The sequence below is a fragment of the Ambystoma mexicanum genome, chromosome 5p (assembly GCF_040938575.1).
Source record: "Ambystoma mexicanum isolate Mex_15411 chromosome 5p, UKY_AmexF1_1, whole genome shotgun sequence".
Lineage (NCBI taxonomy): Eukaryota > Metazoa > Chordata > Amphibia > Caudata > Ambystomatidae > Ambystoma > Ambystoma mexicanum.
This window is the reverse complement of record NC_090930.1, coordinates 268,716,743-268,742,184: the sequence shown is the minus strand read 5'-3', so window position 1 is coordinate 268,742,184 and position 25,442 is coordinate 268,716,743. Positions and strand designations below refer to the sequence as shown.

Sequence of the window (25,442 nt, the reverse complement as noted above, 5' to 3'; positions counted from 1 at the left end):
TAAAACCACGAAGTGCCGCTGAATAGACGTTTGTACTTTTCTGTCGCCGACCGTCCTGTTAAGTTGCAGGAGTCCCCAGAAGTCCCCCCTCTTGTCCCCACGACTGAGGCACACTAACAGGACCTGCAGAGCCACACAGGAACAGAAGCCAGCTGGAACCATTTCTTCTAACCAAAGGTACTGTACAGTCTAAGAGAACTTACTTCTTGTTGTGGTAGCCTTCCTTGATCTCAGTTGAGACTCGTCTTGGTTGCTTCTTTAGAGTTTCTCACATCTTTACTTCACAAGCCTAACCAGCTTGTGGCCAGACACTGATTCTACTTTTTCTACAAAGACTTCTAAAACATTGTGCAAGACTTTTATTCCCCTACAAGAAGTGCTTCAGGTCACCTAGACTTTTGCCCAATTGACATTGACTGGCCTGGCTCCCTGAATAACTTCTGTCCTCTGACATTGTGTTTTACCTTTTCTTCCAGGACGGGGTTTACTTACTTTGCATTGGGTGGGGATCAAAAGTACTTACCTGCTTCTGAATATTTGTGTGTGCTCTTGTTTTATTCTATGACCCTTTTCTTTGACATGCTTCTAAGTATTGCTCTAAATGCAACAGTGATATATTAATGTCCACAGTGTCCTAGCTATTTAAGTCACCTGAGGGTGTAGGAAGTGTGTGGGCCATCCCAAAAGGGTATTTGCTGATTTAGAGAAACTAAATATGCATTTTGGAGTATATTTGTGTGTTACTACTATATTTCCCCTTCTGAAGGCTTATTCAAACCGACTGTTAAATTAATAATTGGTTAATCAAGAAACCTTGTGCACAAGTGTTTATTTGGATACTTGCCACTGAATCTGTGCAACTTCCCTACTGCTCACATTGACCCCTCTTGAGATAAGCCTGGCTGCTCAACCACACTACCAACCTGTGTAGTACAGACTTATACCAAAGGTTGGGTTCCTATTGCCAGGAGGTCATGGTTGTTGTAGTGCATCCAGAGGGTACTATTCCAAATGTTGCCTAACACCCACCCTCCTGGCGGAGGTGATGGCCACAATGAACACCTTTTTCCACAACAGGAACAAGAAGTGGCTGATGCATAGGCTCGAAGGGCCCCCATTCCCCCCATGTGCCTCGACAGCACCACGTTGAGATCCCACACTGGACCAGGAGCCTTCACCAGCAGGAAAGATCGAAACGGTCCTTTGAGGAACTCCTTGACGAGGTGGTGAGACCAAAGAGAAGATCGTACTGCAGACCAGTTGTAGTAGGAGATAGCAGCCAGATGCACATTTGTATAGGCGTGTGCCAGTCCGGTCCAGGCCAAGTATAACAAGTATGGAAGAATCTCTGGGGCAGTGACCCAAAGCAGGGGTAATCTTCTGTGACCGGCACCACGCAGCGAAATGCTTCCACTTGTGACCACAGCACTTCAAAGTCGACTATGCTCTGACCTTGGCAAGGACCTCCATGCAGTCCGCTATAACAACTCTTATCCTATAACCTCTAGGGCTGCAGGAGACAAGCCCTCAGGTTCAGTGATCCTGGGTCGTGATACAGGATTACAACTCCTTCTCTGGTGAGAAGATCCAGGGCTACTGGCAGTTTGACCGGAGGTGACACCGAAAGGCTGAGAAGGTCCGGGTACCGAATCTGCCTCGGCCATGAGTATCATCCTGTATCAGCACTGTTTGAGTGTATATCGTAGCAGGAGAGGCAACGGCGGGAACTCATACAGGAATAGTCCATCCCACAGGAAGGAGAACGCATCCCCCCCCTCCCCATGCTCCTCGATTGGTGGAACCTGCTGGCAAACTCCTGGCCTTTGGAGTTCGCAGCCATTGCAAACAGATCGGTCTGAAGTCTGCCTCACTTGATAAAGATGCGGTTCACCTGGTCCTGCTGAAGCTCTCACTCATGGCAGGAACACAATTCCCTGCTGAGGGAGTCTGCAATGGTGTTCTTGACTCCCGCCAGGTGAAGTACATCTTTTGGCCGACGGCCTAGTGCCACAAGTCCTGTGCCTCTTTGGAGAGCGCTGGGGACTTAGTGCCCCCCTACTTCCTGATGTAGAACATCGTGGTGGTGTTGCCCGTGAAGATCCTCACCACTTTGCCCTTCAGAGACGGAAAGAATGAGTTGAGGGCCCAGTACACTGCCCACAGCTCCAAGATATTGATGGCGAGATCCTTCTCCTCCAGCAGCCACAGGCCTCTGGCGTGCAGATGTACGGTGTGGGCTCCCCAGCCTTCCAGGAAAGCATCCATGGTGACCGTTTCTTGGTATGGAGGTTTTGAAACCCTGTGGCCCTAGGCAACATTGGAATGAACGCCCCACCACCTTATCGCCCGACGGAACTCGTCGAGTGGGACCTTGCCTGCAAAGCTTCAATACACCTGTATCCAGTGAGCATCCAGGAACTACTGAAGAGGTTGCATCTGCAACCTGCAGAGCTGGATAAGGTAAATGCAAGAGGACATCATGCTGAGCAGTGACTTGATGGTCCGCACTGTGGCAGTCTACAATGACAACAGTCGTTGCACTTTCCCAAGCATGGCCGCTACCCTCTCCTCAGAGGGATACGCTAGGCAGGAGACTGTATTGAGCCTGGCTCAGAGGAACAGAGCGCTCTGCGATAGTGTCAAAAATACTTTGGATAATTGATGGACTATCCCAGATCAGTCAGCAGCTGGACGGTCATCTGTGTGTCTGACGGCTAACTCTTGCGACATGGCCCGGATGAGCCAGCCGTCGAGATACGGGTACACGTGTATCCTTTGTAGTCGTAGATGGGCCGCCACCAGTGCCAGGCACTTCGTGAACACCCCAAGGGCTGACTTCAAGCCGAAGGGGAGGGCTTTGAACTGGTAGCGCCGTCCCTGCACTACAAAGCGTAGGAACCTTCGGTGCTTCTTTTGGCTGGGGACGTGGAAGTAGGTGTCCTCCTTCCAGTTAGCCAAGCACATGCTACAACGGGACCATCCTGAATTTTTGGGACTTGAGGTACTTGTTTAGACATTGCAGGTCTAGAATAAGCCTCCAGCTCCCGGTTTTCTTTTTGACTAAAATATCTGTAATAGACTCTGGAGCCCGCGAGTCGTTGTAGAACCAGCTCTATCGGCACTTTTTTCGTAGAATGGCCCGTACCTCCTCCAAGATCTGAGGGATGTGCTGGTCCTGCCGGGCTACCGCGAGTGTCCAGCACCCATTTGTCAGTGGTGATCTTCTCCCACTCGCTGACAAATCCAGTCAGCCAACCTCCCACCAGGGTGCACGGGACATCCTGGCCAGTTCAGGCTTGCTTTGACACCGGCATCTTGCCTTGCGGGCGACGGCGGAGCTGCCCACCTCCACCGTAGGCCTGGGAACGACCTCTGTAGGCTCCCTAGGTCGTGGACCTAGAGGGCTGGCGGTATGAGGAGAAACCTTTGGACGATCTGCTCAACTTAGCCCGAGGAGGAGTGAAAGGAAGAGTAATACTGCTAGAGTGTGCCCAGGGAACGGGCTGCCTCCGTATCTGCCTTGATGGCCTGTAGTGACTCTTTGACTGCCTTCCCAAAGAGGTCATCCCCGTCAAATGACATGTCCAATACCCTCGTCTGGACCGCCTGGCAGACATTTGTGGCCTTCATCCAACCTTGACGTCGACGCAAACACTGCTTACCCATCTGACAGAACCCTGTATCGGCGATGTCCAGTGTCACTGTGATGGCGTGGTACTTCTCCAGCTTATACCGCTTGGTTGGAGACGTGCAAGGCTTCTTCAAAATGGCCAGGCCCTCCGCCCACACGTCACCCAGAAAGGGCACTATCATATTGGTCTTCCTCTTGGATTCACGCCTCTAGTAAAGGAAACCTTCCTTTGTGGTTTACTCAGGCTTAAGCTGGAAAAGTTCGGAGGCTTTTGCGACCATAGAATGGAACGACCCAACCTCATGCAGTGGGTATGTCCTCGGCTGAGGAGACCCTGCTACCATGACGATATCGTCATCTGTCGTTGCTGTGGCCGTATCCGTACCTGCGGCCAGGTCCAACGGGGGATAAAGTTCCCAGCGCAGATGTGGAGGCTGAAATAGTGCATTGGATGACGCTTTCTCTTTGCTGGTGGCTGATTAGGGGCCATAGGAACCAGGCCTTGCAGTATCCTCTTCTGGATCTCTGACACCCAAGTGTGTAGGGTAGAAAGGATGTCCAGTGAGAACACCATCGCTGAGCTGGCGAAATCTGAGCACGAGGCCCTACGCAGTCTGTCCTTGTCCTTCACGTCCTTTTGGACCGTGTGCGAGGACTCCAGGTCCTCGTCCATGGACGAAACTGACATGGCCTGGGGCACGGCCTGGGTTTGAGTTGGGCCTCCTTGTCCCCACCCCCTTTTTTCCATCCTGAGGGGTTGGAGCTGGGTTCAGCGATGGCATCTCTTCTCAGGTCTACCAGCAGACTTCGCCAAACTCAGTGCAGTGGTTTCTCGCCTCGGAGGTAAGTACACCTTCTACGGTGTGGGGGCTACCTTTACAGGGACAGCCCCTTGTGCCTTCGTGAGAGCAGCTGCCACCAGCTCAATCGTCAACCAAGACCTTTCCTGAGCCTGCTGGGCCTTCTTGGGCAGTCCGGCCCACTTTCTCCTCCGTCCCTGGCGTCTCGGGCCTCTATCGCAGCTTAGCTGGGTTGGGCGACTTCCTCTTGGAGGAGGAGCTCGATCGTTGGCTGGTGATGGAGGCGGATGGGGATATTGAGCGCGCCCTGCCCAACGCAGGGCCCGCTTGCACAGCAACTCCAGTGGAACTGGATGTGCTGTGCTTGGCCTTGTCCCGAGCCCCCACAGGTGAGGAACCCTCAAAGGACTTAGAAGCCTGCTCCTCGGACTGGCTGGTGCTGGGTGAGGCATGACCCTGCTCGGATCACGGGGTAGAGGCATTGGCGTTCTGCCACGCCGCCTGCAACGCCAACCTTGTCCCCAAAGGAGCGTAAATGAACCAATACTGGTTTAAACAGGATTTACCCCCCCTTCCCCTCCCCCCATGTCAAAAGAAAAAAATATGGGGGAATACGGGAATCAAATATGTGATCACAATGCTATGGCTCCCCTTTTTTCCCCCCACCATCCTGACTTCCCTAAAGCTTCTGTGTGCCCCGTTCTGCTCCTTACTCATGTTTTGTTTTTCAGGAGGTCTTCATCCTGCTTTCATACAGGGTGCATTGATGGTGAGAATCAACAACAACTCAGGCTGAAAGACTTTCAAAAGCCACTGAAGGTAAGTGTCTCGACTCTTGGCGGGATCTATAGTCTTTAGTCAATAGTGTGTTAAAGTCTGAGAGAAAAAATAAATAAAGTTCTGAGGAGAGAGCTCTCTCGGCGTTGATCTAATGATTCACTCTTTCTTTTGCAGGTTTGTTGAAGAGAGGATTTTCCCTTGGGTAGCGCTGGTGACTTATGAAGAAAAACCAAGCAGTCTTCCCTTTAGGTAAGCATTCAGGTATAGTTTTGGAAAGGCGCGCAGCACAGCGTGCCTTCGTTGCCAAACAATGGCACCTTCTCTGAGGAAAGACTTAGGGACACTTGGAAAAGCTTGTCGGAGCTTCAGGTACATAAGCGCGTCTTTTATCTTCACTCGTTATAATGTTTTAATGTTCTTTAATTAACTTTTGTACCTTGTGTTTGCAGGTTTTTAGGGTCAGGGGATTTCACGAAGAAGCTCCGGCTGAGGAAGAGGACTGCTGACTGAACTGAGAAGCTGCGGATACTAAAAATCACTTGTCGGAGGACTGCTACTGTGGAAATTCGTGTCAGATACGTTGAAGACTTAGCTCTGTAGTTTTTCGGTTAACTTAGCAGGTTGTGTAACAATGTAACTGAATGAAATGAATAAAACTCTGAGCCAACAGAAACTTTTTGTATGGATTTCCACGAGAACCCAATGATTTTATTAACATAACTCTCTCTCTTTTAGGTTGTTGGAAAAAGGATACGTCTTTTCTCGGCTTCTCCAACTTTCGCACCAGGATGTCTTGAAGGTAAGTTCAGGTAAGAGTTAAAAGTTCTCTAGGGTTTTTTTTTTTATATTTTCCTTTTCTTATTCAGAGATTCCTTTCCTGACTGCTATTTTTTTTAATCCGACTTTAAAGTTGTCTCTTATGCTCTGACTCTTTCTCTTTCTTTTCTCGTCTCTTCCTGTAACTTTATTCTTCGTACTTTGCTCCGCTCCTTTTGTTCCTTTAAGTCCTTGCCCCTTAAACACTTGTATATGACACTAGGATCTTGGTTCAGGTTGCAGATTCCCAACAACTTCTCTTTTGTGTTTAACGTGTAACAGTTTAACTGATTTTTTCCGTTAAATCCCCTCTGGTTCTTCAATATCGTTATTTCCCTAACCCAAGGTCATACTTCGGTTCAGTGTCCCTGTCAGATTGTATACTTTCCCCATATTTTCAGCTCCAATTTTAAATCAGGGTTCGTAGTTTGTCCAGTAACTCAACGTTTGGCTGAACGGTTCGTGGTGCAACTGAGTTTTCGCTCCTATCTTCTGCAGCGACAACACTCGTCTTCTCAGTATTAACTTCTAGTAACTGTGTGCGCAACGGCGCGTAGTTCATTAAATGAGCACAACGGTGCAGAATTTTGTTCAGTAAGCGCAACGGCGCGGAGATCATTAAATATGCATAAGGGTGCTGAGTTCATTAAATATTCACAGCGACCACGGTCGCCTGGGGCTCATCACACGCCCCTTACTCGTCAAGCAGGCGTTCGTTACAAAGTTCATCAAGGCCGTCCTCATCTGACAGCACGGCATTTTCAGCCAAGGTTAGGCGTTAGCAATCGCCTCATTATTTAACGGCTTCGCATTACCTTCAAGCTTTCGTCGTACCTTCAGTCGCCATAAGCCTCAGCAACAGCCTTCGGGTCTATGTCAGGACTGCGCGATAACGACCGCTACAATTTATGTTCTGACTTCCTCCTTTCCGCAGCACCTCTGTCAGCAGGCTGCCGGCAGGAATCCGACTAACTCCTTCGCTCACCCCCAGTTATTCGTCTGCCGCACAGCTGTTCATCTTCGGCTCCGCTCAATATGCCCAGCTGTAACCGTCCTTTTCTCCCCCTTTCCGCGCGAGCGCCGGTCTCCTAGGTAACCAAAACAGCACAGCGAAAAGCCATTAGAGGAAAGTCCATACAGGTAGGACTTCCTGGTTTATGCTTTCATTAAATATGATGAACGTGAGTCTGCCAGGCATAAGCACAACGTCACACCCCCTCTACTAAACCCTTACGTTCGGGAAGGGTTTCTGCTCTGGATAAATAATCAGCTTGTGACAGCAGCTTTCCAGGTCTATGAACAGTTTTAAAGGAGAAGGGCTGGAGGGAAAGAAACCACCCGAGTACTCTCTGGTTTGAGTCTTTGTTACGGGCTAACCAGACCAAGGGAGCATGATCTGTAATTAGCGTAAACTCTAGGCCAAGCAGGTAATACCCAAGAGCATCAATGGCCCACTTGACGGCCAAACACTCTTTCTATCGTCGGGTAACTTAATTCGTGCGGTAACAATTTCCGACTGATGAATAGTATTGGCGTTTCACTTTCGCCTTGGTTCTGGAGAAGAACTGCCTTGAGTCCCGTTCCTGATGCATCAGTCTGAAGAAGAATTGGAGACTTAAAGTCTGGACAGTGTAAAACAGCTCTTCTGGTCAGGGCCTCTTTTAAAGCATTAAAGGCTTTTAGTGTTTCAACTGTTTGCCAATCTTTCTTATGTAAAGTGGGCTTCTTCAGCAGATCTATTAGTGGAGTAGCTAAAGTAGAAAAATGCGGGATAAACCTCCTGTAGTACCCTACAAATCCTAGAAAGGCCTGCACCTGTTTTGGAGTTTCCGGGAACTTCCAACTGCTTGATAGCCTTCACTTTCTCCTCTTTGGGTTTAATCATTCCCTGGCCCACATAGTATCCCAAATATTTAGTACGAAATGTCGCTACATAGGTCCTCTTAGGGTTTATGTGTAATCCAGCCCCTTTCAAAGTCGCGAGTACGTTTCTTAGATGAACCAGATGTTCTTGCCAGGAGTGACTATAGATAATGATGTCATCAAGATATGCTCCGACGTAATTTTCATGACCTTTTATCAACCTTTGAAATGTAGCAGGTGCCCCATGTAAACCAAAGGGCAACACCGTAAACTGGTATAGGCCGGTAGGAGTAGCAAAGGCCGTCTTTTCCTTATCGGCCGGTGATAACGGTATCTGCCAATAACCCTTGGTTAAATCAATGGTGGTCAGGAACTTGGCCTTCCCTAGATTATTTAGCAGGTCTTCTATACGCAGCATAGGGTAAGCATCAAATTTAGAAATTTCATTCAATTTCCGGAAGTCCATGCAGAACCTCACACTGCCATCTGGCTTTGGAACCAGGACTACCGGTGAACTCCAGTCACTATATGATGGTTCAATGATTCCCAAATCTAACATTTCCTGTACTTCCTGGTTGAAGGCCTTTATCTTTGACTCAGGTATTCGGTAAGGTCTGAACCTTACTATAGACCCAGGTTCAGTATCTATTCGATGGCAAGTCAGTTTAGTTCTTCCTGGAAGTGAGGAGAATTTCTCGGCAAACTCTTGTAAGAGGAGAGACAGTTCGGATTTTTGCAGTGCCGTCAACTCAGTGTTGATGTTTAAGCTTTCCACACCTATACTCTCCTTAATTTGAGGGAAGTTTTCTTCTGGTGGTACTTCATTAGTGATCATAGCAATGTTTTGCACTGGAGGTATCCACTTTTTAAGCAAATTTACATGATAGGTCTGACAAGACAGTCTACTACCCGGTTGCTTCACCTTATACGTTAAAGGCCCCAGGACTTCCTGAATTTCAAAAGGTCCCTTCCAGCTGGCCAACATCTTGTTGTCTGAGGTGGGCAGCAAGACTAGCACCTGATCCCCTTTTTTAAAAGTACGTAACTGGGCCTTTTGGTTGTCATTTCTTTCTTGATTCAATTGAAAATTGAAGAAGGTTGTCTCTAGCTATAGCCTGTAGTTTTTCGATTCATTCTTGTAGCTGAGAAGCATATTCTGTTAGAGTTAGTTCCTGATCTGGTTGCTCCTCCCAATTTTCTTTCAGAACATCTAATAAAGTTCTTACTGGTCTTCCGAACAGTAACTCTAAAGGTGAGACTCCTGTTGATGATTGGGGAGTGTTTCTTAGGGTCATTAATATCCATGGCAACACCCTGTCCCAGTCCCTGTTTTCTGGCGAGGTTGTCTTCCTTAGCATCAGCTTAATAGTTTGATTATACCGTTCGACTAATCCATCAGTGTGTGGATGGCAAACAGCTGTCTTTAGATGTTCAATTTTCAGGGTATCACAGACTTGCTTCAAGACATTGGATATAAAGTTTAATCCCCGGTTTGAGACGATTTCTCTTAGAATCCCCACTCGTCCAATAAAGGGAATCAATACGTTGCATATCTGTTGCGTATTAGTGGCTTTTAAGGGAAAAGCTTCTAGGTATCGAGTGGCATAGTCTACCACAACGAGGATGTATTTATGGCCTCTTCTCGTGGGGTCTATAGGACCGACAATATAGAGTCCAATTCGACTAAAAGGTTCTAGAACAAGTGGCATAGGTCGTAACAGGGCTTTCTTTATATTGACTCTATTCTTCTGACATTCCTCGCAGGATTGACAAAACCTAACCACTCGTTGGTATACCCCTGGCCAGTAGAATCTATCAAAAATTTTCCTAGTAGTCTTTTCCGTTACGAGATGCCCTTCCCCAACTTGTAAGTGAGCTACTTCTAGGACTGTCTGATAATATTTTCTTGGAACTAGAAGTTGCTTCAAATCGTCACCACTCCGGGACTTACTCACTCGGTATAACAACCCATTCTCTTTTATGAAATGTGGACCTTGTCCCGTAGGATCTTCTAACGCCCGCTCTCGTGCATTTTGGAGTAATAGATCCAGCTCTTGAGCGGATCTAAAACTATCGCCATCCTCATCCAACCGCCAATCAACTGCTAACGGAAGTACATTCTTGCTCTTCCATTCCCTTTTTAGGACTATCTTTAATTTCTTACTCTTAGGTGGTTTACAGGATGGGGCGGAGATTTCTTCTGCACTGAAAGGGGCCATTTCCCACCAGCTCTTCTCAATTTCATGTATTAACTTGGGAAATTCAGGTATTTCGGACCCAATTAATAAGGGCTTTGGTAAAGTGGGTAGTACGGCTGCCTTCACACCCAATGTCTCCCCGCCCAACTTAATCTGGATGTTCTTTGATGGATAAGCCTTTACATCCCCATGGACACAGCGAACCAGGATTTCCCTGGAGGAATGGTAACTTTCACCTACCAACTCCGATGTCAATGCGGTCTGAAGGCTCCCCGAGTCGACTAGGGCAGTTGCAGGTTTTCCATCCACCTCAGCTTCACAAGTATACAGGTATTGCGACTGCCTGCCAGGGCCTTGCTCAAAATATTCATTTTCTTTTAAGGAGTCGAAGACCCCCACATCCATTGGTTCCGTTTTCGGTTTCTTTGGGCAAAATCTGGCAAGGTGGCCCCAGTCTCCGCAGTCAAAACATTGAGGTCCTCGAACTGTTGTGGTAGATGGACCAAATTGATAGGGCCCTCACTATTAGGTCTTCCCCCTTCAGACTTTCTCAGCATGGAGTGAGGCCATCTTGGTTGTGGCACAGCTTTATTTATCGATGTATGTGATTTATACCCTGTGGTATACGAGATCATCCGGCCCTGTCCCGCTTTCTGATAAGCTGAGGCCACATCTACCGCTTCCTGTAGAGACAGCCGATGATGTTGCTTGACTCATCTCTGAACAGGACCGGGAAGGGCCTCAATGAACTGCTCCAAGATAACTCTTTCTATAATTTCATTTGGAGTTGACAAACTAGGTTGTAACCATTTCACCGCCAGTTCCTTTACCCTATAGAATAACTGTCTGGGGGTTTCCTCTCCAACCAATTTGACTTCTTGGAACTTGATTCGGTATGTTTCCTCATCATGACCCATTCTCTCCAGCACCACTTTCTTCATATCTCCATATGGGGTGTCTCCCGTTGGGTTTGCGGCTTGATAAGCTGACTGCATTTCACCGGTCATCAATGGTGCGATGTAATGGCACCATCTCTCGGCTGGCCACTGAGCGTTTCTAGCTACCCTTTCGAAATTTACAAAAAAATATGCGGGATCTTCCCCGAGTATTTTTGCAACACAGATGTAGGCACCTGAGGGTTGTTTCTGGTATTAGTAACTTCTAGTAATTGGGCTTGTTGCATTTGTAAGTGGTGCAACAGAGTTTTCGCTCCTATCTTCTGCGGCGACAACACTCGTCTTCTCAGTATTAACTTCTAGTAACTGTGTGCGCAACGGCACCGAGTTCGGTAAATAAGCGCAAAGGCACCGAGTTCGTTAAATAAGCGTAACGGTGCGGAATTTTGTTTAGTAAGCGCAACAGCGCTGAGATCATTAAATATGTGTAAGGGTGCTGAGTTCATTAAATATTCACAGCGACCACGGTCGCCTGGGGCTCATCACACGTCCCTTACTCGTCAAGCAGGAGTTTGTTACAAAGTTCATCAAGGCCGTCCTCGTCTGACAGCACAGCGTTTTCAGCCAAGGTTAGGCGTTGGCAATCGCCTCATTATTTAACGGCTTCGCATTACCTTGAAGCTTTCATCGTACCTTCAGTCACCATAAGCCTCAGCAACAGCCTTCGGGTCTATGTCAGGACTGTGCGATAACGACCGCTACAATTTATGTTCTGACTTCCTCCTTTCCGCAGCACCTCTGTCAACAGGCTGCTGGCAGGAATCCGACTAACTCCTTCGCTCACCCCCAGTTATTCGTCTGCCCCACAGCGGTTCATATTCGGCTCCGCTCAATACGCCCAGCTGTAACCGTCCTTTTCTCCCCCCTCCGCACGAGCTCCGGTCTCCTAGGTAACCAAACCAGCACAGTGAAAAGCCATTAGAGGAAAGTCCATACAGGTAGAACTTCCTGGTTTATGCTTTCATTAAATATTATGATGAACGTGAGGCTGCCAGGCCTAAGCACAACGTCACATTAATTAACTTTTGTACCTTGTGTTTGCAGGTTTTCAGGGACAAGGGGATTTCACGAAGAAGCTGCGGCTGAGGAAGAGGACTGCTGACTGAACTGAGAAGCTGCGGATACTAAAAATCACATGTCGGAGGACTGCTACTGCGGAAATTCTTCTCAGGTACGTTTGAAGACTTAGGTCTGTAGTTTTTCAGTTAACTTAGCAAGTTGTTAAAATGACTTTTTTCTATTGTCTTGCAGGTCTGTGAGCTGAGCGCTGGTAGCGTTGCACCGTTCTCAGCGGAACTAGCGCGAAGAGCGTGTTACTGCGGGGGCAGGGCTTTTATAGTCCTCAATGCCCAAATACTAGTTCCGAATAACTACTTAGACAGTGACCTGCAGGGATGCCATCTTAAGAGGAATTGTGAACATTGGATTTCTATGGGAACACATTGTAACTTTGGTACTAAGGAATGTGGGAACAACAGGTTTGCGATGCTAACACCCATTTAGCCCCCACTGATCTGCAACAAGACTCCCTCCTGGCCTGAATACTTAATCCCAACACTGCAACTCTGGAGGTGATGACACCGCCAGCCTATAGTACCGATCCTTTGTCGTCAACTTGGAGAAGCTGAGGGAGATCTTGCATTTTCCTTCCTTGTGGTGAGGGTGAAGACAGAGGCACTGGAAATGCTTGTCCTCCACAAACACGTTTCGTAGCCCGCACCTGGTGCGGAGCTTGTAGAGGGACCTTCCTTCCTTCTCCTCAGTCAGTCGGATACGCGAAGTAGGCCCGATGGATGAAGAAAACTTTGACGATCTTTGCCCTTGAAGGGCGCTGAAATTCACTGACAAACAGATCCCCGCTGTCGGCAGATGGAGAGCAGAGCACACAGGCTCCTTTCGAACAAAAATAGCAACACGTAAAACCATAGAAGTAGCTCACGGAGCAAAATTCGAGGACTCTCGACACTGAAGCCTGCAGTAAAAATCTGAAGATGGTTGCCAGGGGAGGGACTTAGGGAGAGGACTGTCATTGGCCCCAAATGACAGTATGACCCAGAGGACAGTGACTGGTTTAGAAGAGAAATACAGTTTGTAAGTGAAAGTGAAACTGTTTTTCTTTTACTGAGGATTCCCGGCCTGACAGGGAATATCAATGAGCAGGTAGATCCATGCCAGACCCCATGCTGGAGAATATTTTATGTATTATGCAGTATGTCTGATGTGTAACTGGTTTTGAAAAAGCCCATTGATGCGCTAGGGCTTAGCGCGCTTTATAAATAAAAAAATGCAATAAAAATGACAGCCGCAAGGTTAACTAGGCATGGCGCTGAAGAAAAATATTAAGCTTGACAAGCGTGTTCTCGACTAGCGAACAGAGTGCATGGAAAAAAGGAACCAAGGGCACAGAGCGCTCAACGCCGCCATTTATAATGGCCCCGTAGAGATGTCTGAGGGAGCCGACGAGGAGCCGCGCTGCACCCCCTGGCGGCAGTAAAGATTCTAGAGAACAGCTGTGCTATAATAGAAATGTCAGATGAGGAATATCTGGGAGGAAAAAATCCATTAGCAGCTGGCCTGTATTTCTTGTTCAGATCACTTCATACCTCTGGCAACGGGGAGGGTTTCGGTTTCGGCTAAAAGGGGATCTTTTAATGATGTATGAAATGGTAGGATATGATCCTATTATGGACCTATGTCCAGAATGTCAGTAAAGTCATATTCAGTGACATGCTTGGTAAGGGGTCGCCACCCTATATTCTCCTAAACTTTACCCATGACAAACCTGTAAATTAATAGTATCACGCAATTAAACCCCAAATGACAATTTCACGAACTTAGAAAGATTATGCTAGCAGATATTTCTGGTTGGAAAGTCAATAATAAAGGCGCTTATAAAACACTTGAGCTACATATATGTATAGAGCATATCATGCAGAGTAAGATCAATTAGACACATGGCATGCATTAGCTTTCATAGACTAACAAGTAGTTTAACAGTATGAAAGCTACAAGACAAACTTTACCAATCAATTCGGCAGGTTTATTTGGTCTTTTGTTAATGAAGGTTTCAAAAGCTTCTTTCATTGCATTGACAAACTTCTCATTCTTCAGGAAGCATACATCAATTACATGGTCCACCTTATCCTTGAAATCTAGCAGCTCCTGGACCATGGTCCTATCCTTTTCAGGGTTTATTACAATTGTACTGCCGAAGGCCTGTAACAAATTCATAAAGTATTAAAGACCTGAAACATGATGTTACCCTAACGACAAAGATAAAGGAAAAAACATTGTTATTTTCAAAAAGTTGCTTGTTTTTTAAGGGGACCATATTGGCTTAAGACAAATCTTTACTATGATGTGGCTTAATTTAGGCCATGTTATGATTTATACCACACACTGTTACCATTTGCACAGTCTCCAGGCGCTCACGTGGCTCTGTAAGGAAGTGGGTTGGGTGGGTTAGTGAGGTAAGAGGGATAGGATAGCGGTTGTGCTCTTCTATTGGTGGCAGGAGAAATGAAGAAGCAAAAAGGGCCATTGAATGTTACACAGTGAAACAGGATGGCAGCACCCCATGGCCATGCAGGAGTTAAATGTTTATAGTCTTTAAATGGCCTTAAAGTAATCTGAACTTTTAACAAGGCTTTGTTGTGCTCGATTCGGTGAGAGCTGGTTATCTATATTCATTGCTATATTATCTAGATTCTGGTAGGTGTATTGACCGTTCGTTAAAACTTAAAATGGAAAATCCAAAAGGAGACTGCAGATATCCTGATGCAATCCTCTTTCCATTAAAATTACCAGATTCTACAAATTAATATGCATTTATTCTCAACAATAAAAATAAAACTGATAATGTAGTGCTCTCTAGGATCATGTTTTGGGAGGGCCTGCTTAATACACTGTGGCAGTTTGTCATGGTGCAAGTCCTAGACTGTATCCCTTACCAGATTATGTGTACTAGTTTGTTTCTGATTTACAAACTTCTTTTCACATATTAATTGCATAATCCAGAACTCTAGGATGTACCCCCAAGAGGCCCTCCTCTCAAGGTTAGGGTTTGCCAAAGACAAACCGCACCTTGTGCGAAAGCTCATTGCAGTGGCAGCTGTGTGCTCATCTGTTTAGAGAAAGAATATATCTTATAGGTCTCGTGTCTTGAGCTGTGCTGTTCTAGCCGTGTGCGGCGAGCCACCAGGTGCCACTCAAGAGTTCAACCTGAGAGATAAACCGATACAGGCTTCTGGAACCTGCAGATGTGGCTTGTGTGGGAAGAGTGGGGGCCACACCTAGCGATTTGCCGGGTGACGAGTGTTCTGCATGCAGTGTAAACGACTCCTATAATACCCTTGAAGAGAGTTTATTTTTGCTAAACAGTGCGAGGAGTCTAGGATCGTGTCCATTGCTGCAACAGACAGATACTACTATCCTAATCCTTGCTCCTTTTGCGAATACAATAGCGCATATGTGCGCTTAGGTCCATCCTTTGCTTAACTAGATAACGGGAACCCTTATCTGCCACAGAGAGAGCCATTGAACATTTCTGAAAGCCAACTGATGCAGCAGGTACCGTGCTACTGTGTTTGATACAGTTTGTCGCCTAAAAGCTTGGCAGTTAGATGCTCCTGACCCTTCAAGATCTGTCTGGTGGGGTGGCGACTGCGAGCTGCAGTGCCTTTGAGCCACCAAGCATTTCTGTGTTTATGCTGCTAATACTCAAGAGCTTTATTGGAGCCATATTGGAGTCTACACTGTCTGCTACCGTGAGCAATCCTGAGAATACTGTACTTGCATTTGAAAACCCTGGTTATTTTAGGCTGGGGTTGGATGCTCTTTTTGCAGTTCCTGCAGGCCTTTTTGTGCCTTTGAGTCGCATTTTCCCTTGCCCAAGTGATACATGCTCCCCTATGCACAAGTGACATTGATCGGCAGACAATTCTCCATCAAACTATCTGAGGTGCCGAGTGAAGAGGTGCGGTGATTACGCGCCGCATTGGAGCAGTTAGTTGCTTGCTTACTGCGATAAGCAGGGGAATTGCTGCTGGGCAATTAGGTGATCTGGAAACATATACTTGCGCAAAAAGCGTGCACTTGACGTGGTCACAAATGACATGCATTACTTACCGTAATAGCATTTCTGATGATTGTATCTGCTTAGAGTCACATGCTGTGCATATAGTCCGACATCCAGTGGTAACCGCAGAGTATTGCATCTTGTCTTTTGGGAACCGAAAGGGGGCGTCGGCATAGGCGTGTCTGTAACACTATCCCTATCATGACGTGTAGTGTACCCAAAATCCCACACGCGCCGCGGTCCCTCCGACTGTATTTTATCTGCCATGAGGGAGCCCAAGGCTATAGTGAGTTAGTACACAAAGAAGAGAGAAGTAGTAAGATGTCTATGTCCCTACCACCCCGAGCGAGGGAGGCAGGGAGGGCGCATGTGAATCTAAGCAGATACAATCATCAGAAATGCTGTTATGGTAAGTAATGCATGTCTTCTGATGCTTGTTAATCTGCTTAGAATCACATGCTGTGCATAGACTAGCGAGCAATACCCGGAGTTGGAGGTGGGTTGTGAGAAGGAACAATAGAGAAAAGATGTCTTAATACCGCTTGTCCCACCTGAGAATCAGACCTAGAATGAGCGTCTAGGCAATAGTGTTTTGAAAAGGTGTGTACAGAACTCCAGGTTGCCGCTTTGCAAATGGACAGAAGGGGAACATTTGCATTGAAAGCTATGGAAGCCCCAGTGCCTCGAGTAGTGTGTGCTCTGGGCTTGAAGGGCAGTTCTCCCTTAGCAAGAGTAACATAGTGTGATGCATTTGACAATCCACCTTGAGATATCTGATTTAGAGACGGGATCCACTTCTCTACCAGCTGCCACTGAAACAAAAAATTGGTTTGTTTTCCTCAGTGGTTTAGTTCTTTCCAGGTAGAACATGACTGCCTGCGTACATCCAGTGTGTGTAGGCTTTTTTCGGCCATGCTAGTGGGATTCTGGAAGAAGGTGGGTAGTTCAATCGATTGGTTCACATGGAACATCGAGATGAATTTGGGCGCAAATCTGTGGTGCGTGCACAGAACTACCTTATCCCTGTGGACTGCAACAAAAGGGGTCTAGAACAAAGTGTATGTAGTTCGCTAACCCTTCTGATAGAAGTGATAGCCACTAGGAAGGCCATTTTATAAGTTAGGTCTTTTAGACTTGCTTTATGCATAGGCTCAAATGGAGCTCCCATGAGCCTAGCCAAAACCACATTTAGGTCCCACCCGGGAGCTGGGTGAGAAATGGGGGGATAAATCCTCTTAACCCCTTCCATAAAGGATTTAATCACCGGTATCTTCCACCACGACACCTTTTGTTGTGATGTGGTGTAGGGTGACAGAGCAGCCAGATGAACCTTTAGGGAATTGAAGACCAACCCAGTGTCCAACAGATGGGTTAGATACAGCACAATGTGTGTGGGTGAGCAATATATGGGATTGACACCCTTGAAATTACATAACAAAAGGAGTCGATAGGTGGTCGCCTCCTGTCTCTTACAAAGATAGTTGTATCACACAAATAACAGGAGGATGATTGTTAAAAAGTTATTCCTACTTCTGGGTCCCTAGCGATAATCTTATTAGCCCTGTGTTAAAGAACCTCCTATGGTATCGATGCCAGCCCTAGTTGGTGCTGGTGTGCCGACTACAAATGGAATGTGGAGGTCCTGACCCTTTCCTCTCTCACTACTTTCCTAATTTCTAAAAGAAAGTGCACACCTTTTGGGGGTTGTTGCCGCCTCCAAATTGTGTGTTTTATCATAAATAAATTCAAAAGACCATAGGTCAAAGAATATAATTAAAAAGAGCTAGTTCTCTCTTTGCCTAATATGGGGATAGAGGTAAGTAGCAATGATAATTCTTTTTTATACAAGCCCTTTCATCTGTGTATGTGGGGTATCGGAGTCTGGGTTATCAGGCCAGTACTACTAAACTAATGGTCAACCGGTTTCAGCGGGATTCTTTAGTGGCCGCTTTCTTCAGGATGAATACTGCTGATTGGGGTATTCTCTATATGGTCTCCAAATCTTTGCAGATTATGAGGCTATTTTCGGGTATCCAGTGGCCTTGTTGATTCAATCCCTAAAACCTAAAAGGTAAAAGGTAAAACAAAAAAAGAAAGTGGAGCTAGCATCAGTCTTTAAGTACTTCTATAGTGGGCAGTCTATCCGCAGAGTCGAAGGATATATTAAATTACCTGTGCTCATTGCGGAATAGTCTGATTTCTTATTTTCCTTCTGGTGAACAGAACTTGAATTTAATTGAAGATCTCTCTTATTGGAATCTGAAAGTAAGTAGATAATGAATGCTAGTGTCCAAATCTATTTACACTTAATCATTATCACTTACTTATAGATTGCATACAGAACAAACTGGCATATTCTTTCACCTGTTTTCTCTGCTTCATTTCTTTAAGAAGAGACAGGATCGGGTTCACTGTCATATGGGTAAAGTTCCTTGGAGTTTGCTCCTGTAGGTAAAACAGTAAGATCATTCAGGTGATTGTCTATGGACGTCTGCAATTTTAGATATACATAGAGAGCCACTGTAATCAGTGGTGGTCCATAGTTTAATTACAAAAAAGTCTGTCTGGTCGTGTGACCATCCTTATGTGTCACATACAGGTTTACTAGTGTTAAGTCTCATACTGATATTTCCGCCCTTTCTGTACAATGGCTTTATACCTACTTGGTAATTCAAATATTTTGTACTCTATAGATACCCAGGATCGCTAATGCGCGGTATTTCTGTTTATAAATTCATAAAAAATCCCCACCCTTTGTTGTTCACTTAATGGTGGTTCTACCATCTTTTCCCAGGGCTGGCTTGATGTTTGGTCACTGTATGGGAATCGAGTTAACAACGTCAGCCCTCAATATCCTTAGTGTCCGCTTGCTTCCGCTTTTTTTTAGCAGTATCTGCATAGGTTCTATCGTCATGCTGTTTTTTGATCTAGATAGGCAGCGCCTATGCTTCCTTATATCTATGTGAATAACTCCAAAAATTAAAGTGCTCACCTTAGATCTAATTCGTGTTATTCCGCGTCCGACGGTTGCTATAGACACCATCTTGAATGGCTGCGTCTATATACGTCATAATCACGTGATCGGGTGATCGAAGGCGTACCTACGCGGCAATATTACATTAGCCATGGCCGCGTAGACGCATATATTCCTTAGTAGGGTTCTGCAGCCAAGACACTTCGGATATTGAATTAAAAGCCGTATTCAAGCTAAGTGTTAGTTTGTGTGTCTATATTTCCTACTCGGTTGATCCCGCCTTTTGCCTCGCGGAATTCTGGAAGATGTAGTCCCACATATTCCCCACTTCATAGAAAGACTAAAAAGTGGGAATCTATTTGTTGGACTATTTCATAAAGTGGACTATGTCCACTCTTGCGTGTGTGGCGCCATGGCTACCTGTATGCCCTTGTGGCGATTGGTCAAACATTTAGTTCTATAGATGCTTATCAAATCGTAAGCTATATCGAGATATGACGCTGAGGCCTGTTAGGACTCATAGTCCGTTCATGACAGGCTATATTAGGGAAGCCAGAATGTAGTATTGGGCAAAGAGCTCCTCTGGTCCATTTTTACTTATATAAGTAAGGAATTCCCAGAACCGGAGGGGCCTGATTGTGTGCAGTGCCATTTACTCACTGGACCGCCAAAGATTGCCAACAAATTTCTTCGTTGAGGCCATGTATATGACTGCGTAGCCTAAAAATCCATTGTTGTTCTCTTCTTAGTAAACGAGCTGAGATATTACCGCCTCTTTTTGATATTCTGACCTTCTCCAGTATTGTCCATCTGAGGTCATTTTCTGTGTGGTCTTTGTCAATATAATGTTCCACCAAGGGGGCAGTTCTTTTTTTTAGTCCTGATATTGGACGTGTGTTCACCAATCTGTATTTTAATTGCTCTTGTTATTCAGATATATTTTTTGTTACAAGGGCATTGTATCATATACACCACGTTAGTGGTATTACAGTTTGTAAAGCTCCTCTGTTCCCACGGATATTGCCAACCTATATCTATGGATGTGGGCCTTTGGGTGAATTTGCAGACTATACAATTTCCACACGGTGTGTCCCCCTGGGGCCTTGATGTATTCCACAGTGTGGTTGTCTGTCGAGTTGGTCGCATCTTTGTACGTGTGTACTAAGGAATCCCTCAGGTTTTTTCTCCTTCTTATTGCAAAGAGGGGAGCAGGGAGATTATTGCCTTCTATATTTAGTATATGCCAGGCTTTCCGTATTTCTTTCTTCAGGCGGTTGGTGACTGGCGAATGACTAAATACTGCTGTGACTGCATTTTCATCTCTCTTTCTCTTGTCATGTTGATTGAGGGTTATTTCTCGCGGTATGTTCCTTGCCCTCTTTTTGGGTTGCTTTATTATTCTATTTGGATAATTTCTGTCCTTTAAATTGTTCGTCAGTCTTTCCGCTTGTTTGACAAATTCCATTCTAGAAGTGCTCCTGAATCAGAGAAACTGCCCGAATTGTAGATTTTCTTTTAGAGATCTTTGATGGAAGCTGTTATAATCAAGGAGGGAGTTTGTCCGTGGGTTTTTGAAATGCAGTGGTTTCAAAATTACGTCCTGACCTTGTAATTTTCAGATCGAGAAAGGTGGCTTCGGTTTTACTAGCCTCATGTGTAAATTTGAGAAAGGGATTTAGTGTGTTAATCCATTCGATGAATCTATTCAATGTTGCCCTATCTCCATCAAACAACAGGAGTATGTCGTCGATGTAACGACAGTAACTCACAATGTTGTTGAGTAGGGATTAGTTGTGGGATATATATAGTTCTCCTCAAAGTCTACAATGTATAGGTTGGCCAAAGTCGGTGCGAAAGTTGCGCCCATTGCTGTTCTGGCTATCTGTTCATAATAGCAGTCTTCATTTAAGAAGTAGTTTTTAGTTAGGGCTATTTCCGCTAGTTGCATTATTAATTAGGTGGGCATTTCCAAAGTTTTGGTTTGTAGTATCTTCTCAATCACCTTCAAGGTTTCTCTCTGTGGGATTTTTGAGAATAAAGACTCGATGTCCATGGTCACGATGTAAACATCTTGGCTTTCTAATGTGAGGCTGTCCAGATGGACCAGGACTGCCGTGGTGTCTTTTGTGTATGAGCGCATTTTGCTGACCTTTTCTCTCAAAAAGAAATCAGCGAATTGTGACAGTGGTTCTAATATAGAACCAATTCCTGATACTATCGGCCGTCCAGGTGTGGGGAGGTTCCCTTAGGAAGAGCGTAAAACGCGGGTCGCCTAGGATTTTGTGGACTCAAAAATGCTGCTTCTTTGGCGCCGATATGGCCTTCTGCTTCTACTTCCTCAATAATAAGATTGATCATGTTCCTTAGTCTCTCTGTAGGGTTGCTTCCAAGTTTCTGATAGGTAGCTCGATCTCCTCTTAAGGTGTTAACCATGTCATCATAGTCTCCTTTATTCATGATGACAATGGTTCCCCCTTTGTCTGCCGGTTTTATAATTATTTCTCCGTTTGTCTGCAATTCTTTCAAGGCTGCACTCTCAAGCTTTGTCATGTTATGAAAGCAGTTTGTTCTTTCTTCTGCTTCAATTTGCTCTAATTATTTTAGAATCATTTTTTCAAAAGTCTGATACTCCACTGTTTTGGCATGTGGGGGCAGATAGTAGGTCGATGTATTATGTAGCCCCGTGACATCAGGTGTTCCTTCATAGATGTTCTGGGAGAAATATTGTTTCAGCCTGATCTTTCTCATCAGTTGAGTAATCTCAATTCTACTCGGAAACGGATCGTGTGGTGATGTTGGAACAAAAGAGAGGCCCTTTTGTAGAACTCTTAAATGGGTTGTTAAGGCAAATGTGGATTTATTATGAACTTATAAACAGAAATACCGCGCATTAGCGATCCTGGGTATCTATAGAGTACAAAATATTTGAATTACCAAGTAGGTATAAAGCCAATGTACAGAAAGGGCGGAAATATCAGTACGAGACTAAACACTAGTAAACCTGTATGTGACACATAAGGATGGTCACACGACCAGACAGACTTTTTTGTAATTAAACTATGGACCACCAATGATTACAGTGGCTCTCTACATACGTATATCTAAAATTGCAGACGTCCATAGACAATCACCTGAATGATCTTACTGTTTTACCTACCAGAGCAAACTCCAAGGAACTACCCATTTGACAGTGAACCCGATCCGGTCTCTCTTCTTAAAGAAATAGAGCAGAGAAAACAGGGGAACGAATATGCTAGTTTGTTCTGTATGTAATCTATAAGTGATCAAGTGTAAATAGATTTGGAGACTAGCATTCATTATCTACTTACTTCCCACTTAGTCTTTTCTTGTTTTACCTTTTAGGTCTTAGGGATTGAATCAACAAGCCCACTGGATACCCGAAAATAGCCTCATAATCTGCAAAGATTTGAAGACCATATAGAGAATACCCCAATCAGCAGTATTCGTCCTGAAGGAAGCGGCCACTGAAGAATCCCGCTGAAACCGGTTGATCATTAGTTTAGTAGTACTGGACTGATAACGCAGACTCAGATACCCCACTTACACAGATGAAAGGGCTCGTATAAAAAAGAATCATTGCTACTTACCTCTATCCCCATATTAGGCGAAGAGAGAACAAGCTCTTTTTAATTATATTCTTTGACCTAGGGTCTTTTGAATTTATTTATGATAAAACACACAATTTGGAGGCGGCAACATTAAACATATATACCGACCCCCCAAAAGGTGTGCACTTTCTTTTAGAAATCAGGACAGTAGTGAGAGAGGAAAGGGTCAGGACCTCCACATTCCATTTGTAGTTGGCACACCAGCACCATCTAGGGCTGGCATCGATACCATAGGAGGTTCTTTAACACAGGGCTAATAAGATTATCGCTAGGGACCCAGCAGTAGGAATAACCTTTTAACAATCATCCTCCAACCCTTGAAATTACACCAGATGACAAAACGTTTTCATTTGCTGGCATACCAATAACGTGTGTTCGGTTTCCTAGCTTCCCCGAGTATGTCCATGCACCTCTGAGGGAGCTGTAGGTGTCCAAACTATGACCTCATTGTGCGTTCTCCAGAGTTGCCAACAGGTCGATCTCTGGGAAGCTCCAGTCTGCAAAGACGTTGGAAACAATGTCTTCGTGCAGATACCATTCGTATTCTTCGGGCAGAAGAAAATCTCTGCTGAGCACGTTTGCCAGAAGATTGAGTTCCCCTGGAACATGTTAGGACACCAGAAACATCTTTTGTCCGAGAGCCCATATCCAAATGTTTTGGGACAGCTTGGATAGCCCTGGAGAGTGAGTGCCCCCTTGTTTCTTCAGGTAATACATTACTGTAGTGCTGTCCATTAGAATCAGCACTGTCTTCCCTTGGAGTTGCATCTGGAAGTCCTTCAATGCCTTGAACACCACTAATAGCTCCAGTAAATTTATATGGTTGGACGCTACCTGAAGGGACCACACTCCATGTGCTGTCTGCTGAAGCAGGTCAGCCCCTCACCCCGCGAGAGATGCGTCTATCGTGAGAGTGGCTTACACTGCAGGGGTGGTGAAGGTCTTCTCCTTCAAGAGGTTTTCTCTTGACCACCACTGCAGAGAGAGAACGTGGGCTGGCGAGACAACTACCAGATCTTTCAATTGTCCGCTGGCCTGACACCACTGGCTGTTGAGCCACTCTTGCATGGGACGCATGCGCAGCCGCGCTTGGGGAACCAAGTATATGCACGATGCCATCATTCCTAGCAAGCGCATGGCTTTGCGCACCGTCACCTACCGACTGGCTACATATTGAGGGATCTGGAAAAGCATGTTCTGAACCCTCTCGGAGGGGAAGACGAGGCAGTCTTTGGTCCGAATTAGAGCTCCCAGAAATTGTTTTGTTTGACTGGGGACTAGACTTGATTTATTCTCGTTGCTTGAGAAACCCAGACTGAAGAGAAGATCTACTGTTTTTTGGGTGTTCGAAAAACGTGTGTTGTACGAATCCCCTGTGATGAGCCAGTCGTCGAGGTAAGGGTAAACTGGTACGGATATTCTGCGCAGGTGTGCTGCAGCCACCGCCAGGACCTTGGTAAACGCCCTTGGCGCCGAAGCAATGCCGAAGGAGAGTACCTTGAATTGGTAATGTCTGTCCTCTATCATGAACCTTAGATATTTCCTGTGCGCTGGCAACATTGAAATATGAAAGCATGCATCTTTCATGTCCAATGTTGTCATGTAGTCCCCTTGTTTCAACAGTGGGATTACCCCCTGTAGTGTTACCATGCAAAACTTTTGAGGTTTTATGAACTTGTTCGCTGGGCACAGGTCAAGAACAGGGCGCATGGTGAGGTCCTTTTTGGGTACAAGGAAATACACTGAATAAATACCCTTGTTTACCTCGTTTATCGTTTAATAGGGACGGCTTCTATGGCGTCCTTTCCCAGCAAAGCTTCTAATTCTCGATTCAGGATTTCCAGATGGTACAGTGAAAGGAGCTGTGAGCGTGGTGGTCTGAATTGTGGAGGTCGGGCGAATTCCACGTAGTACCCGTGGGTGACCGTCTTTATGACCCACTGGTATGATGTTATCCCCTCCCATGCCGTGAGGAAAGATGTTAATCGCCCCCCGCCCGACTGGGGAAAAATGGGAGGGGACCTGGATATGATGGTCATTTCTGATTGGAGGCTGCGGCTCCTCTCGGACTGGGGCTTCAACCTCTGCCTTTGCCGCGTCGCTGCCCTCTTGACGGGTAGTATGCAACTCCCCGTGCCATAGTTACCTTGTTTTGCACAGGACTTCCCTCGAAAGGACCGACAGGAGTTATTACCTCTTTGGGGAGCACAGGGGAGGTCTTAGTGTGATCTGTTGCAGAGACTTAAGAGTCTCATGCTCTTTTTTGGCTGTTTCCAATGCCTCATCAACCGCTTTCCCGAAGAGGTTACTTACTTCAATAGGCTTATTGATGAGTGAGGCCGGAGTTTCGGGCTTAAACCCTGAGGTACGCAGCCAAGCATGTCTTTTGAGTAGGGTCCCTCGGGCCAGAGACCTGCCTGCTGTTTCAGCCGTGTCCAGAGTGTTCTTTATCACATTCTGGTTCACCTGCCTTCCCTCGGTTACAATAGCGAGACATTTGGACCTGGCGGGTTCTGGGACCTCCTTGAGGTCCTCTTGGAGTAGGTTACATTGAGCGTCAGCATAACTTGCCAACAGCGTGCTATTATTTTCCATATGCGTAGTGTATGCGGCAGCCGAGGTGACTCGTTTGCCTAAGCCATACAGCCTCTTGGATTCCTTGTCCGGGGGTGCCACCTCAGTGGCAAGGGGTACCCCTGCGCTTTTTTTCCAGGTGGT

General features: G+C 45.9%; 1 protein-coding gene across 1 annotated transcript in view; it reads right to left on the bottom strand.

The window, feature by feature from the left end:
• Positions 1–25,442, bottom strand: part of CUL4B (cullin 4B) — a 1,392,627-nt gene that overhangs the window by 980,583 nt on the left and 386,602 nt on the right. Inside the window, exon 12 of the mRNA XM_069612678.1 lies at positions 14,068–14,260. Coding sequence (XP_069468779.1) covers positions 14,068–14,260 — 193 coding nt within the window. The remainder of the gene's footprint in view (positions 1–14,067; positions 14,261–25,442) is intronic.